Here is a 15,746-nt window from a genome sequence, read left to right as displayed (position 1 = left end):
CCCCCTATGGGGACTGGGGTGAGTGCTCTTGGCCAGAGGGTGGGTGGCAGACCCTTTGTGCAGCCCATTGGCCTGGGCTCTGTACCCGAGCTCTAAGCCTGCCAGGATGGTGGGGGATGACCCATGGCTAATGAGGGCTCCGGCTCATGTCCACCTCTCCCTAGCTCTTTGAAGGCTAATGGTGATCTCCTACCCCATTCCCAGGAGGCACACAATGAGAAACTTCCACTTTGTAAATGGGGAAATGCACTTTGCATGGAAAGGTGGTGGGGACAGTCCTGGAGACTGGGCTGGTAGGACAGGGCAGCTGGTGGGGATGGGTGCAGGTTGAGGTCTGCCCTGGGAAGGCCCTGGGGAAAACAATTCTCTCCTCCACTCCTCATTCCAGCCTCACCTCCACCTCCTGGATCCAAGGCAGGGACACGTCCCTGTGACTCCATTCAGGCTGCACGGGAGATCTGACCTGCTCCCATCAGCCTCTGACTTCCAACCCCAGCCCAGCATCCCCACAGCATCCCCAGACTTCCTCTGTGGGATGGGGAGGAGGGCCAATGGGAGGAGCTTCTCTCCGGGTTGGAATTCCTCAGTAGAATGCAGAAGGCTGGAGGTCACAGAGGCCTCTGTGATATCACCACGAGGGGGAGTGAGACCACTTGGAGTGAAGATCCTTTGAGGAGAAGGAAGAGACTGAGCAACCATGAGGGATAATGAAAAGGCCTGGTGGCAGCAGTGGACCTCCCATACAGGCCTCGAGGGGTGGGGTGGGACTCAGGAGGACCGTATGGGGTTCGGAGGGGCAGTAGCTGCACTGAGGGGCCGCCCTTCTCCCCTGCAGAGTACCATTCACGAGTCCTATGGTCGGCCAGAGGAGCAGGTGCTCATCAACCGCCAGGAAGTCATGAACAAAGCGGTAAGGATAGCTCTCGCCCCACAGTGGCCCCTCCTGCAGCTGTGCTCATGGGCAGCAGGCCCTCGTGATAACTCTGCCCCCTCTACCCTCTAAACGCCCCCAGAAGACCCTCCCTAGCACTGATCCCTGAGTGACTGCCCATGATATGTTAGTAACTCTCTGGCAGTGCCCCCCATAGGAACCCTTATATAATGATCGTCTTCACTATCAGAGAGCCCAAAGAGATTCTCTGGCAATGACTTCCACAAAATCCCCCAGTAGTAACCCACTTTTAGTGGCCATTTAGATAGTGATCTCTACACTGATATCTCCATTCCGTGATCCACTCTCAGATGACTTCCCCCCTCTAGAGTGGGCCCCAGGAACCCCCATTCTCTAAGAGCAAACCTCCAGGCAGAGGCTTCCTATGGTGACACCTGCCTGAAGGAAGGTCCTGCCCTCTCCCAGGATGCCTGGGACATGCAGGAGTTCATCACTCGCATGTACATCAAGCAGCTGCTCCGACACCCTGCCTTCCAACTGCTGCTGGCCCTGCTTCTGGTGATCAACGCCATCACCATCGCTCTCCGTACCAACTCCTACCTGGACCAGGTGGGATGCCAGCATAACCTCTGCCCCACTAACCCTAATGGGGGGCCTGGGGCAAGAACTCTCCTGGCCTCAGGCTCCTCATCTGTCTATGATGGTTGGATTGGATGCTCTTCAAGGGTGTGTCAGCTCTGACCTTCTAGGAATCTGGAGATCAAGGAAGACTTCATGATGGAGAGGGCTCTGCAGCCTGGCTTTGAGGAATGCATTGGATTTGTACAGGAGGGGCAGGAGAAGAATGGTGTGAGCAGAGGGAGGCAAATGGGTGCCTTGTGGAGAAGGGGTATCCAATTCTAACCAGCAGTCACTAAGAGAGAATCACTCAGTGCCAGGCACTGACTGTGCAGACTGCCAGGGTCCCAGGGATGATAAGCACAACTGGGTCCTGTCTCAGACACACAGAAACTGTCATTACAAGTGCCCAAGTAGCACCCAGAGTACATGGAGTCTCAACGAAGGCACTTGAATCTAATCTGGGGAGTCAGAGCTGGCTTCCTGAAGAAAGTGACACTGGAGCTGAGAGTAAAGAAGTAGGATGTGATCTCAGTCACTACAACAAAGAAACAGAAAAAAAGAGCACGTAGGAGTTGGCCAGGCAAAGAGAGGTGGGGGAGACTGTTTTGGGAAGAAGAAACAGCATGTGAGAGACTTCTCTGTGTCCAACTTGAAGTTTAGTGTGACTTACCCTTGATGTTTTAATTTCTTTTTTTTTTTTAGAAGATCTCACTCTGTCACCCAGGCTGGTGTGCAGTGGCGCCATCTTGGCTCAATGCAGCCTTGAACTCCTGGACTCAAGTGATACTCCTGCCTCAGCCTCCCGAGTAGCTAGGAATACAGGCACGAGCTACCATGCCTGGCTAATTAAAAAAAAAAATTTTGAGCCAGGCGCAGTGGTTCACGCCTGTAATCCCAACACTTTGGCAGGCCAAAGTGGGTGGATCACCTGAGGTCAGGAGTTCAAGACCAGCCTGGCCAACATGGTGAAACCCGTCTCTATTAAAAATACACAAATTAGCCGGGCATGGTGGTGGGCGCCTGTAATCCCAGCTACTTGAGAGGCTGAGGCAGGATAATCGCTTGAAGCAGGAAGGCGGAGGTTGCAGTGAGCCGAGTTTGTGCCACTGCACTCCAGCCTGGGCGATACAGCGAGACTCTGTCTCAAAAAAAAAAATTTTTTTTGTAGAGACAGGGTCTCACTCTGTCACCCAGGCTGGTCTGGAACTCCTGGGCTAAAGCAATCCGCCAGCCTTGGCCTCCCAAAGTGCTGAGATTATAGGTGTGAGCCACCACGCTGGGCTGAGGACTATTTAGAATGCTTTTTTGAATAATGGTCTGGATGTCCTATTGTCTCCAGTGGCCATATGTGACAGTGGGCCCTGAGGCACTGAGTCTGTTGCACTTTGGGGTAAAGTGCACTTTTGGGGAGGACACTTTGGGAGGTCAAAACAGGCAGATCACTTGAGGTCAAGGGTTTGAGACCAGCCTGACCAATGTGGTGAAACCCCATCTCTACAAAAATACAAAATTAGCCAGCCATGGTGTGCACACCTATAATCCCAGCTACTTGGGAGGCTGACGTAGGAGAATCGCTTGAACCCAGGAGGCGGAGTTTGCAGTGAGCTGAGATGTCACATAAAAAAAAAAAAAAGAAAGAAAGGGAGGAGACACGGTGACTTGGGTGACTGCTAGGTGGAGTCAGGCCCCAACTATGGGGGCTGTTAGTGGGGTCGCAGCCATAAGGAAGCTGAAGGAGGAGTTTCGAGGTTGAGAGAAAGTGAATTGGGCTCTGGACAGACCCCAGTCACCCATCTACCAATTCATCCATCCAGGGTGCATGTCCTGGACCCATGAGTGGCAGGATACCCAGGAGTTTGGTCAGGCCTAACTTGGAGTATTTGGAGAGCTGGAATAGCAGGAGAGGTTAGGACAGATGGAGCTTAGTGTTCTCCACCCTCAGGGGCCATGCCTTTTCCTCCCAATCCTGGAGGCTGTTCTGCCTCTCTTACCTCCCTCTCCAAAATATCCCTATTCTAGAAGTTAGGGGCAAAAGTCTGTAGTCAGACAACCATCTTTATAAACTAGCTGTGCACACACAGGCACCACTCTGATTCCACTTCTGTAAGACAGGAATAAAACCTACTTTGCAGGACAACAGTGATGGTAACATGAAGTGATGTGTGATAGCCCCAGCACAGTGCCTGGCACGCACATGCAAAGTGTGTTTTAAAGGAAGTGACAAGGATGCTGAGGACCAAGAGCAGCAGTGATACAGGACTTTCCTCCCCTGCATACATCCTCTCCCTGCCGGCTTGCCCAGGCCCTGCTCCACTGACCTCTCTTTCCCTCTTTTTTCTCTGTCTTCCATGTAGAAACACTATGAGTTATTCTCTACCATAGATGACATTGTGCTGACCATCCTTATCTGTGAGGTTCTCCTCGGCTGGCTCAATGGCTTCTGGATTTTCTGGAAGGTGAGATCCTGAGCCCTTTGCCCCTACTCCCGCCTGGGGACTGCACACCACCCAGTCTGCCCCTGTACTCCTGGCCCTACAAACTTAGGGTGTGAGTATGTGTGTGTGTGTAGACAGAGTGTGTTAGTTCTGAGATGTGTATGATGTGGCAGAAAGTAACTGATACTAGAAGTGCAGCCTCCCTGGGCTCCAATTCCAATCCCTGCTCCAGCCTTCCCCAGCTCTGTAGTCTTGGACAAACCTGACTTCCTTATCTGAGAAATGGGGCTGAGAGCATCTACCTTAATTTACAGAGGTCAGCAGGCATCAGCACACTTTTTCTGTAATGGACCAGATAATAAAGATTTTAAGCTTCATGGCTGTACAGCCTCTGTTACAATGACTCACCTCTGCCATGGCAGCACAAAAGCAACCATGGACCGCACATAAATGAAGTGGGTATGGCTGTGTTCGTGGACACCCAAATTGGAATTTCATGTAATTTTCACGTTACAAAATCTGATTTTCCCTGTTCACTTGCTTTACTCCTACTTACAGACTCGTTCAGATGTCTTCTCTTCCAGGAAGTCTTCCTGTCTCTCCCAGGTTAGGTTAGGCACTGCTTTGTGTCTCCATGATGCTATGCACTTATTTTTTTTGCATGGAGTTAAAATTTGCTGTTTATCCATCTCCCTCAAAATAGTCTGTCAGCCCAACAGAGCAGACATCCTATATTCTCAGGAACTGGATCTGGGTATGGCACACAACAGGAGCTACATACTGAATGGATATATGGATGGATCTGCAGACAGGCAGACTTGTGTCTCCTTGTGTATGTGAAGGTGCAGACTCAGTACGAGAGGCCAGGAGGACTTGTGCTTATTGGGCCCCCAATACATTGAAGAAATTTTTTTTCATTAAATATAGTTTTCTTGCTGGCTGCAGTGGCTCATGCCTGTAATCCCAACACTTTGGGAGGCCGAGGTAAGAGGATCACTTGAAGCTAGGAGTTTGAGACAGACTGGCCAACATGGTGAAACCTCATCTCTACTAAAAATACAAAAACTAGCTGGGCATGGTGGCGCGTGCCTGTAATCCCAGCTACTTAGAAGCCAAGGCAGGAGAACCACTCGAACCCGGGAGGCGGAGTTTGCAGTGAGCTGAGATTGCGCCACTGCGCTCCAGCCTGGGTGACAGAGTGAGATTCTGTTTCAGAAAAAAAGTTTTCTTTTTGAATATTTAATGCAGATACATGCTGGTCAAAACTATGTTGAAAGGTACACACACAATTCTTGCTTCTCTTTTGTCCCCTCATCCCCCTTCTCCCACCACTATCCTTTCTAGGTAAAGTTTTTATGTTTATAGTCTCTTTTTTTTATTCTTTGTCCATTTAGTGTTGCTATAAAGGAATACCCGAGGTTGAATAACTTATAAAGAAAGGAGTTGTATTTGGCTCCCAGTTCTGCAGGCTGTGTGAGAAGCATGGTGCCAACATCTGCTTCTGGTGAGGGCTTCAGGCTGCTTCCACTCATGGCAGAAGGTGAAGCATGTGCAGATCACATGACCAGAGAGGAAGCAAGAGAGAGAGTGAGAGGGGAGATGCCAGGCTCTTTTTTCTTTTTCTTTTTTTTTTTTTTGTTGAGACGGAGTCTCGCTCTGTCACCCAGGCTGGAGTGCGGTGGCGCGATCTCGGCTCACTGCAAGCTCTGCCTCCCCGGGTTCACACCATTCTCCTGCCTCAGCCTCCCACGTAGCTGGGACTACAGGCACCCACCACAACGCCAGGGATATTTTTTGTGTTTTTAGTAGAGACAGGGTTTCACCGTGTTAGCCAGGATGGTCTCGATCTCCTGACCTCGTGATCCGCCCTCCTCAGCCTCCCAAAGTGCTGGGATTACAGGCGTGAGCCACCGCGTCTGGCCTATGCCAGGCTCTTTTTAATAAGCAGCTCTGGAGGGAACTCACTTATTACCTTCAGGATGGCACCAAGCCATTCATGACCCAGTTACCTCCCATTAGGTCCCACCTCTAACACTGAACATCAGATTTCAACATGAGATTTGGAGGGGATAAACATTCAAACTATAGCATCCTCCCAGTATTTATTTTTACAATAATCAGCAAATATGTATATACCCTCAATCTTCCCTTTCCTAACAGTAACATAGTATAAACATATAAACACTATTCTGCACTTACTTTTGTCACTGAATGGATCCTGACAATCTTTCTATATCAGTACATGGAGATCTTTCTCATTTTTCTTTCTTTTCCTTTTTTTTTTTTTTTTTTTTTTTTTTTTTTTTTTTTTTTGCTGTAGAGATGAGGTCTTGCTATGTTTCCCAGGCTGGTCTCAAACTCTTGGCCTCAAGCAATCCTCTCCCGCCAGTCTCTCAAAGCACCAGGATTACAGGCAAGGGTCACCATACCTGGCCTCATTTTTCTTTTTATAGCTACATAGCTACATAGTATTCCATTGATTTAATGGAATTTAACGTGACATAGTTTATCCAATCAATCTCTTCTGATCATTTGACACGTTGGTTTTCTTTTCCTTTTTTTTTTTTTGTCTTTTTTTTTTTTTTTTTTTTGAGACAGGGTCTCACCCCTGTTGCTCAGGCTGGAGTGCAATGACACCCATTTCTGCTCACTGCAGCCTCAACCTCCTGGGCTCAAGTGATCCTCTCGCCTCAGCCCTCCAAGTAGCTGGGACTACAGGGGCACATGCCAACATCCCTGGCTAATTTTTATAGTTTTTTGTAGAGACAGGGTTTCACCATGTTGCCCAGGCTGGTCTGGAACTCCTGAGCTCAAGCAATCCTCCCGCCTCAGCCTCCCAAAGTGCTGGAATTACAGGCTTGCACCACTGCACCTGGTTATTCTCAACCTTATACAAATGTCATTTTGTACTTCAACCAGAGTATCTGTGGATCAGATTTCTAGAAGTGTGATCCCTGTTCAGATTTTTCACACCTGTGAGTTTCCTCCTCCTCCCCACCTCATTCCTGTGTAAGTGTCTTATTGGACAAAGGGCTTGCAAAATGGACCAGTCTCCCTTGCTTTCTTTTCTTCTCTTTTTTTTTGAGATTGAGTATCACTCTGTCACCCAGGCTGGAGTGCAGTGGCGCAATCTTGGCTCACTGCAACCTCCGCCTCCCAGGTTCAAGCAACTCTCCTGCCTCAGCCTCCCGAGTAGTTGGGACTACAGGCACGTGCCACCACGCCCAGATAATTTTTGTATTTTTAGTAGAGATGGAGTTTCACCATGTTGGCCAGGCTGGTCTCGAACTCCTGACATCGTGATCCACCCGCCTCAGACTCCCAAAGTGCTGGGATTACAGGCGTGAGCCACGGTGCCCGGCCCACCTGTCTGCCTTTCTTGTGCTGTGAGAGCTATTTCACCTCAGAACTGGCTGCTGAAGGAGTATTCCTTATGTTTTTACTAGTATCCATTTTCATTTTATTATTAATTGTAGTGTGTGTCACACAAAGGCAGGAACAGCCAAGTGTTTTCAGGTTACCTAACTGTAGGGCAAGGCTGTTTTGAGCATGCTTTAGCCAAGGCGGGCACTCAGCTTAGGGACCAGCCATGTATCTGTAAGGGTCTTTGCTGTGTGTCTCTGAGACTGCATTTGGCTATTGACACATGTATGGGACAGAGAGTACACGTGTGTTTTGTGGCATGTTTGTGGGGGCGGCAGGGTAACAGCAGTGGATGGCAGCTGGCTGGTGCTGCTCTGAGAGGGACATTGAGCCCTCATCCCTGGGATGTGGGGAGGGCAGACCTAGGATGCCCCCATGGGCTGGGCCTGACAGACCCCACTGGGGCTGGCCCACTCCCCAGGACGGCTGGAACATCCTCAACTTCATTATCGTCTTTATCTTGCTCTTGCGGTTCTTCATTTATGAAATCGATATTCCCTCCATCAACTACACTCTCAGGTGAGCTGGGAGCTCTGGAGAAATGAGGGGGACCTATCTGGAATCCAGGAATGAGATGGGGGGATAACGACCAGCTGGAGATCAGCTTTGCCTCTCTGGGCAGCTGGTGGGGGTAATGAGGAGGGAGGGGGCTGGGAAGGACCTAGGGGCACCCCTGAGAGGCTCTGCCACAGGGCGCTTCGTCTGGTGCATGTATGCATGGCGGTGGAGCCCCTCGCCCGGATCATCCGCGTCATCTTGCAGTCGGTGCCTGACATGGCCAATATCATGATTCTCATCCTCTTCTTCATGCTGGTCAGTGCCTGCCCCCGCCCCCAGCTGTTTCCCTTCCCTGAACAGGGCCCTTGGGTCGTTGCGAATAGAGGGGTGTCTGGACGAGCAGAGAGGCCTGTGGGCCCGAATCCCTGTGATTTCCTCGGCAGCATTCATTTGCATGACATTTGCGTGTCCTATTTCCAGGCCCTTTGGTGAAGTCGGGGTGGGGCTCTGTTCTCTCTGACAGGTTTTTTCCGTGTTTGGGGTAACACTCTTTGGTGCATTCGTGCCCGAGCATTTCCAGAACATACAGGTTGCGCTGTACACCCTCTTCATCTGCATCACCCAGGACGGCTGGGTGGACATCTACAGTGACTTCCAGTGAGTGCCAGTGGGACTTCCAGCCTCATCCCACCTATGGGGCAGGGTAGCCGGTGGAGCTCCAGGCTGAGAGTGGGAGCTCCAGGGATTGGGATGAGGATGGCCCAGTGGAAGTGGGGGTTCCCAGGTCTTTAAACGGAGGGAAAGGAAATACCTGGACTTGTGGTACCTGAAGCCTTGTCACCCTTGAATCTCCATACATTCAGAGTCCCATTCCGACCCTATAATGGGGACCTCTCCCATCACGCTAACCAGCTGGGTAGTTGGCCTTGGATAGGGCAGCAGGTCTGTAGTTATGCCTCAGGTTACAGAGCAACCTCCCAGCCCACCTTGGAGCCCACCAAACTGCCTGAACTCCTGGGAACTTCAGGTCTCATTTCATTCATTCTTAAACCCACTGTCCATACTCATTTTTGTGTTCTGTTCTTTACTTCTTTTCCATTAAGTCTAAGCCCTATTTCTTTCCAGTTTACTCCAGAAAGTGGGACCCCTTAACTGATTTCTTTTTATCTTCTACATGTGAGTATAGAAGCCCAGTAGATAAAGGGCTTCTACAGTCATTCTCCATTATGGCATAGGTAGTGGATAAAAATCAGGCTGGCCGGGACCGGGCTCGGTGGCTCACGCCTGTAATCCCAGCACCTTAGGAGGCCAAGGTGGGCAGATCACGAGGTCAGGAGATCAAGACTATCCTGGCTAACACAGTGAAACCCCATCTCTACTAAAAATACAAAAACAAAGCCAAGTGCGGTGGCTCACGCCTGTAATCCCAGCACTTTGGGAGGCTGAGGCGGGTGGATCACAAGGTCAGGAGTTCAAGACCAGCCTGGCTGGTCTTGAGAAAGGTGAAACCCCGTCTCTACTAAATATACAAAAATTAGCTGGGCGGTGGGGCGCCTGTAATCCCAGCTACTCAGGAGGCTGAGGCAGGAGAATCGCTTGAACCTGGGAGGCGGAGGTTGCGGTGAACCCATATCGCGCCACTGCACTCCAGCCTGGGTGACAGAGTGAGACTCTGTCTCAAAAAAAAAAAAAAAATTAGCCAGGCGTGGTGGCAAGCACCTGTAGTCCCAGCTACTTGGGAGGCTGAGGTGGGAGAACGACATGAACCCGGGAGGTGGAGCTTGCAGTGAGCCGAGATCACGCCACTTCACTCCAGCCTGGGCGACAGAGTGAGACTGTCTCAAAAAAAAAAAAAGGAGTGTAGCTAATAGATTAAACCTAATAGTGTTGATGTGCACGTCCCCACCTTGCAGGGTTGGTTAGAGAATCAGTCCACTGTCTGGCAGAACAGCAGGTGCTTAGTAGAGAGCAGCTATTGAGACAGGAGTAGGGAATGGGATCTGCACAACAGCAGTGACATAGGCAGAAGTCCTAGTAGGCCTTGGGATGATTTTCCCATTTCGTAGATAAGGAAACTCAGGCTCAAAGGGCCAGGGAGATGATGGGGCCCCTGCCTGCCATCTGCAGGACAGAGAAGAGGGAATATGCAATGGAGATTGGGGGTGCCATCTACTTTACCATCTTCATCACCATCGGTGCCTTCATTGGCATCAACCTGTTCGTCATCGTGGTGACCACTAACCTGGAGCAAATGATGAAGGCAGGAGAGCACGGACAACAGCAACGAATAACCTTTAGTGAGGTGCGTGGGATGGGGAGGGCAGAAGGGAGGAAAAGGAGTGTGTATGAGAGCAGACTTGAACATATGTGCATGTATGTGTGTGCTTGCATAATCAAGGGCCTGGAGAAAGCCAAGTTGGAGGCCTGGAGGCAGCAGCCCCCCATCTTGAGTGCCCACCCACCAACTGGGGCTTCTGAGGGGTGTGGATTTTCTAGATGTTAGATTTCTATGGCAACTCAAAACTGAGCAGCTGGGTGACCTTGGGGCATTTACCCACTCTAAGCCTCAAATTTTTTCTTCTGTAAAATGGGAATAATAATAGTACTTAACTCATAGGGTTATTTTATGAGGGTTAATGGGTAAATGAACAGTGCTTGGCGCATAGTAAGCACTCAATAAATGTTAGCTACCATATTATTCATTCAGGGTAGTACTTCCATAAGGTTGGGGAAAGGAGTGGAGTACTTCTAAAAGAGTGGAGTGCTGGAGGCCTGGGCTTGAGGGTAGGCAGGTCTTTATAAATTTGCTGGGTGGGGTTTATCAGGGTTGAAGTCTGGGGCAGGGCTAAATTTTGAAATGGGGTGAGAATTTTTAAAGAGGTGGGGGAAGGGCATGTGCATTTAAAGTTAGGTTCCCCCAGCAAGGCAGTGAGGCTGATTGGTGAGAGCTGAAATGAGGGCCTTAGAACCCTGGGATCCTAAGAGACTCATCCTGAAGCCAAGCAGGAAAGAGGTGTCGGGGGCGTGCCTGCCTGAGCTGTCCCGACCCCTCTCCATCCCCGGCTTCCCAGACAGGTGCAGAGGAAGAGGAAGAGAATGACCAGCTGCCACTGGTGCATTGTGTGGTCGCCCGCTCGGAGAAATCTGGTCTCCTCCAGGAACCCCTTGTGGGAGGCCCCCTGTCGAACCTCTCAGAAAACACGTGTGACAACTTTTGCTTGGTGCTTGAGGCAATACAGGAGAACCTGAGGCAGTACAAGGAGATCCGAGATGAACTCAACATGTAGGGGAGGGTACTGGGGTTGCCCCCAAGTCATGTAAATCAAGGCTGGGCGGAGCGTCAGAGTCTTCTGGCTTCACGCCCTCACCATTTATAAGGCAGATCCTGGGCCCCAGAGAGGTCCCCCACCCTATTGGTGGAGGAACTGGAATCCAGACTCCCGGTTCCTCCCATCTCACACAAGGGCACAGGTCGGCCTGGGTCTGCGTCAGGGCTGCGTGGGAGAGCGAAGCGGGGGTGACGCCAGGGAAGAGGTGGGAGGGCTGCTTCCCTCCTCTGCAGCCTTCTGAAAGGCACTCACTGCTCCACCCCCAGGATTGTGGAGGAGGTGCGCGCAATCCGCTTCAACCAGGAGCAGGAGTCTGAGGTGTTGAATAGGCACTCGTCGACGAGCGGGTCGTTGGAGACTACGTCATCCAAGGACATCCGCCAGATGTCTCAACAGCAAGACTTGCTCAGTGCGCTCAGTAACATGGAAAAGGTGTGCCTTCCTTCTCCTACCCAATCGGTACTCGCCCTGACACTCTGCTCAGCCCAGCCCAGCCGGGCCTCTGGACCATTTGTCAAAGTTTCTGTCTATTCCAAGATCTGGTCCCCCTCACCACCACCACCCCCCCTTTTTTTTCTTTTTTCTTTTTCCTTTTTTTTTTTTTTTTTTGAGACGGAGTCTCACTCCATCGCCCAGGCTGGAGTGCAGTGGCGCGATCTCAGCTCACTGCCACCTCTGTGGCCCGGGTTCAAGCGATTCTCCTGCCTCAGCCTCCCGAGTAGCTGGGATTACAGGTGCCTGCTACCGCACCTGGCTAATTTTTGTAGTTTTAGTAGAGACGGGGTTTCACTGTCTTGGCCAGGCTGGTCTTGAACCCCTGACCTCGTGATCCACCCTTCTTGGCCTCCCAAAGTGCTGGGATTACAGGCGTGAGCCAGCACACCTGGCTGTCTGCCTCTTAAACTTCCATCTGCCCCAGCTGTCACTGCCTATCTGGTTAGGTTCTGCACTTTCCTTCTCGGAGAGGCTCCACCATTCCTGCCAGTTTCATCTCTAGCGCCTTCAAACCTACACTTTCTTAGTGTGTGTGGCATGAGCCAGCTCAGTGCCTACCTAGTGGCAGACACATAGGCTGTAAGTATAGTGTGGGCACAGGACCCAGGATCCTATCTAAGGTGCCCAAAACCAGCTGTCTCCTGAACTCCTGGAGAGAAAAAGGCACACACCCATGTTACTTAGTTTCTTTTTCTGCCCCCCACACCATCAGCCTGGGATACACCCTGGGCTCCCAAACTCAGAGAGGGTACTAGGTAGGCTCAAGTTAGACCTATGAAGCACTTCCCTGGGAGGCCTGGCTGGGGAAGCTGGTGAGACTGGAGGAGGTGAGTAAGGGAGACTGCCATATCAGGGGAGGGGGATTAACAAGAGGACCTCTTGGTTTGCAGGTTCATGACTCTAGCTCACAAATACTCCTTAAAAAACACAAGAGCAGCCACTGAGAGGCCAGGATGGGAGCCAAGGGGCCTGCACACACATACCCAGCCGCTGCGTCTTCCTGTGTCCTTAGTGTGGCTTGGCAGAGCCTGGCCAGAGCCCATCCTCTCCCTTATACCTGGGCAGAGGCCAGGGGCTGTGAAGGTGGCAGCACCTGCAGGGCTGGTGCCTGTGAGCCCCAGGTCCAGAGGAGCAAGGACAGAGAAGGATGCTGGATGATGAGAGTGGGAACCCTAGCCGCAAGGATGAGCACAGAAGGGGGTGCTGACCAACGCAGCCAGGATTTGACCTAAGGATGGGGATCCCTGGCCCCCTGCTCTTGCCCAGAGCTGGTGGGGGGCCTCAGTGGGTCCCAGAACCAAGAAGAGAAAGGCAAGACCAGTGGGGCCAGACATCTGTGTGTTGACAATAAAGTTTTGTGTTGGAATCAATGTCTCTGACTGGTGGATCTCCAGCTCCCTGGGGCACTTGCCTGGGTCTAATAGGGAAGACAGATCTTGCCCCTCGAAATCCCGTTTGTCTGGTGGGAGAGTCACAGACTGCCCTGAAGAGCCTCCAGTCTAATGGGAGGGAGAATTGCACCCCTAAAAATTTCTGACTTAATGGTAGCAATATAACCCTTGCCCTCAGGGTCCTAAGCTTTGTGAAGGAAAGTCTGGTCCTCATGGGAGGGAGTCCCTGTCTGATGAAGGAGATGGCCCTAACTGCTCTCTCCCTGTCTGAAGATGGAGACTGGTCCTTACTCTGGGGATCCCTTGTCTGATGGGATCACCAATGACCAAGTCACACAAGTACAGGCACCTCCATCCTAGGGCAATGGAGAGTGACTGGTTAAAATGTGGGTCCTGGCAGCTTCCTGGAGGAGAGGAGGATTTTGCAGGTCAGATGAATGAAGTCTGGTGGGGAACTTAGGACCTGTGAAGCCTATTTGGGATCTTCATACTCAAGGCCACTGAGAGCCTCAGCAGGTTCCTGAGCTATGCAATCTGGGGAGAGTCAGAAAATTGTGGCAGTTATGGGCAATAGAAAGAGCTGCCTTGGAGGACACGAAACCTCGGTTCTGGTCCTTCAGTGAGTCACTTGGCCTTGTTTTCCCCATCTGTGCGATGGAGAGAGGGTGAGATTGATCTCCGTCTCTAAAATCAAATAATCCCCTCTTATCCCAGGAAGTGGAAGACCCGTGGGATCAGCTATGTCCCTGGGATGCAGGTGTTAGGGAATAGCCTAGAAGGCCTGGACATCTGCCCTGTTGTTCAGCGAAGCCTGACACTTAGGGGCCGTGGCGATATTCACCAGTTGGAATGGGAGTCTCGAGAGGTCCACTGATTGCAGCTGATGGGAAACCCCACCCCCCATCGTCCTCCCATCAGCATTGGTTCCAGCTCTGAAAAGCCCCCTGGGGTCTGTTGGGAAGGAGTCTGGCCCCTGGGGATGGGTGGTGCACTCAGTAGGCAGATGAGAGGCAGCAACAGAGCCAGCAGTGCCTTACTGTCTTGGAGCCATTTATCTATTCCCCTGCTCGGGCCAGGACTTCTTCCCAGCACCCTCCAGGACCATCAGCAGCACAGAGAAGGGCACCCAGCGGATTTTGCTGCTGCTGTTGCTACTTACTGGAGATGGCGCCCTCAACCTGCCTGGTGAGTATCTATACACTCTTTCTACCCATCCTTCTCTGGGGGCTCTCTCAGCCCCTCTTCTTGTTGGCCAGAGAGGGAAGAAGGTGGCAGATCAGATGGTGTCTTCAGGAGGAGCTAACAGTTTGAGTATGGCTATCCTTCATCCCTAATTGTCTGAAAGGCTTGGAGCATCAGTGAGCTTACAGGCAGGAGCACAGCAGGGTGACCTCCATGGAGCTCTTGGCCTTGACCATCTATCTCTTCCAGGATGCTATTTTGCCTATCTACTCCCTTCATCTCTTCCAGGGTGCTATTTTGTCTATCTACTCCCTTCATCTTGTTTGTCATCTCATCTGTCTCTGACTTTTTCTTCCCATCCGGGCCAACCTAACAGCCTGGAGTTTCAGCAGGCTAGTTCCTTCCCAAACTGGCCTGGAACTGAGGGCCCAGGAAGTCATACTCCTTTCCCCTTCCCCTTCCCCTTCCCCTTCCCTACTCCAGCAAAGAGCAACTACCACTCCCCATGCCTTACTGAGCCTGAGTTAGGAGTGTGGCCCTGGATTCTGAGCTCCTAGGACAGTACGGGGGAAGATATTGGGAGATGGCTGGAAATTGTGTGTCTCATCACTCCTATGGTCTCACCTGATGGGTTTCCCATCAGCTACAATCAGTGGACCTCTGGGGACTCCCTATGAGTCCATAACTTTTACCAGGGACAGGAGCATCCTTGGCAAACTGTCCAGGAAGCAGACACCAATTCTGATGAGAGGAGCAGCAGGGGATAATCATTCCCAATAGCAGGTCTACTCATTGAGTACCTACTAGGTGCTAAGCATGGTGCTGAGTGCTTCACACGCAGTATTTCATCCTCATGACCATCAGTGAAGTGGGTATGAAGAGGATATATCCCCATAGGGGACTTATCCTCCGTCACAGAACTGAGATCCTAACCCAGGTCTGACTTCAGAGCCCGGGTCACACTTCTCAAGGGAGCTTCTGTGGGCAGGAAACCTCAATATCATAAAGATGTCAATCCTCACTGAACCTATAATTTCAGGGCACCTCCAATCACAATTCCAACAGGTTGCTTGTAGAAATTGTTAAGCTGATCCTAACATATGTAAGGGAGAACAAAAGGCCAAGGATAGTCAAGATAATTTTTTTTTTTTTTTTTGAGACAGAGTTTTGCTCTTGTTGCCCAGGCTGGAGTGCAATGGCATGATCTTGGCTCACTGCAACCTCCACCTCCCAGATTTAAGCAATTCTCCTGCTTCAGTCTACCGAGTAGCTGGGAGTACAGGAATGCGCCAGCAAGCCCAGCTAATTTTTTGTATTTAGTAGAGATGAGGTTTCACCATGTGGGTCAGGTTGGTCTCGAACTCCTGACCTCAAGTGATCCGCCCACCTCGGCTTCCCAAAGTGCTGGGATTACAGGTGTGAGCCACCACGCCTGGCCTGTCAAGATAATTTTGAAGCACAAGATGGGTGACTCACCCGA

At 51.2% G+C, this 15,746-nt stretch overlaps 1 protein-coding gene across 2 annotated transcripts; it reads left to right on the top strand.

Moving 5' to 3' along the window:
• The first annotated feature begins 500 nt into the window (after nucleotides 1-500).
• Nucleotides 501-13,063, top strand: CATSPER4 (cation channel sperm associated 4). Of its 2 annotated transcripts, XM_002811237.4 has the most exons (10): nucleotides 501-910; nucleotides 1,358-1,501; nucleotides 3,868-3,969; nucleotides 7,793-7,890; nucleotides 8,064-8,184; nucleotides 8,393-8,526; nucleotides 9,997-10,171; nucleotides 10,941-11,152; nucleotides 11,465-11,630; nucleotides 12,584-13,063. In XM_002811237.4, exons 1-10 carry the CDS (start codon nucleotides 698-700, stop codon nucleotides 12,635-12,637), a joined length of 1,419 nt encoding a protein of 472 aa, XP_002811283.1. In that variant the 5' UTR covers nucleotides 501-697; the 3' UTR covers nucleotides 12,638-13,063. The 2 variants fall into 2 exon arrangements, with proteins under 2 accessions (XP_002811283.1, XP_054395731.1); XM_054539756.2 differs by lacking the exons at nucleotides 7,793-7,890; nucleotides 8,064-8,184 and having other exon boundaries at nucleotides 509-910.
• The last annotated feature ends 2,683 nt before the right edge of the window (nucleotides 13,064-15,746 follow it).

Source organism: Pongo abelii, chromosome 1, assembly GCF_028885655.2.
Source record: "Pongo abelii isolate AG06213 chromosome 1, NHGRI_mPonAbe1-v2.0_pri, whole genome shotgun sequence".
In the NCBI taxonomy this organism is placed as follows: domain Eukaryota; kingdom Metazoa; phylum Chordata; class Mammalia; order Primates; family Hominidae; genus Pongo; species Pongo abelii.
This window is presented reverse-complemented; position numbering and strand designations above follow the sequence as displayed.

What these genes read in the sequence shown, in the direction of transcription:
- CATSPER4 (XM_002811237.4), top strand. Translation starts at nt 698, where the DNA reads ATGAGGGATAATGAAAAGGCCTGGTGGCAGCAGTGGACCTCCCATACA. An exon ending in TCCATCAACTACACTCTCAG is followed by an intron (nt 7,891 to 8,063) that starts GTGAGCTGGGAG and finishes GCTCTGCCACAG; the next exon opens with GGCGCTTCGTCTGGTGCATG. An exon ending in TCATCCTCTTCTTCATGCTG is followed by an intron (nt 8,185 to 8,392) that starts GTCAGTGCCTGC and finishes TCTCTCTGACAG; the next exon opens with GTTTTTTCCGTGTTTGGGGT.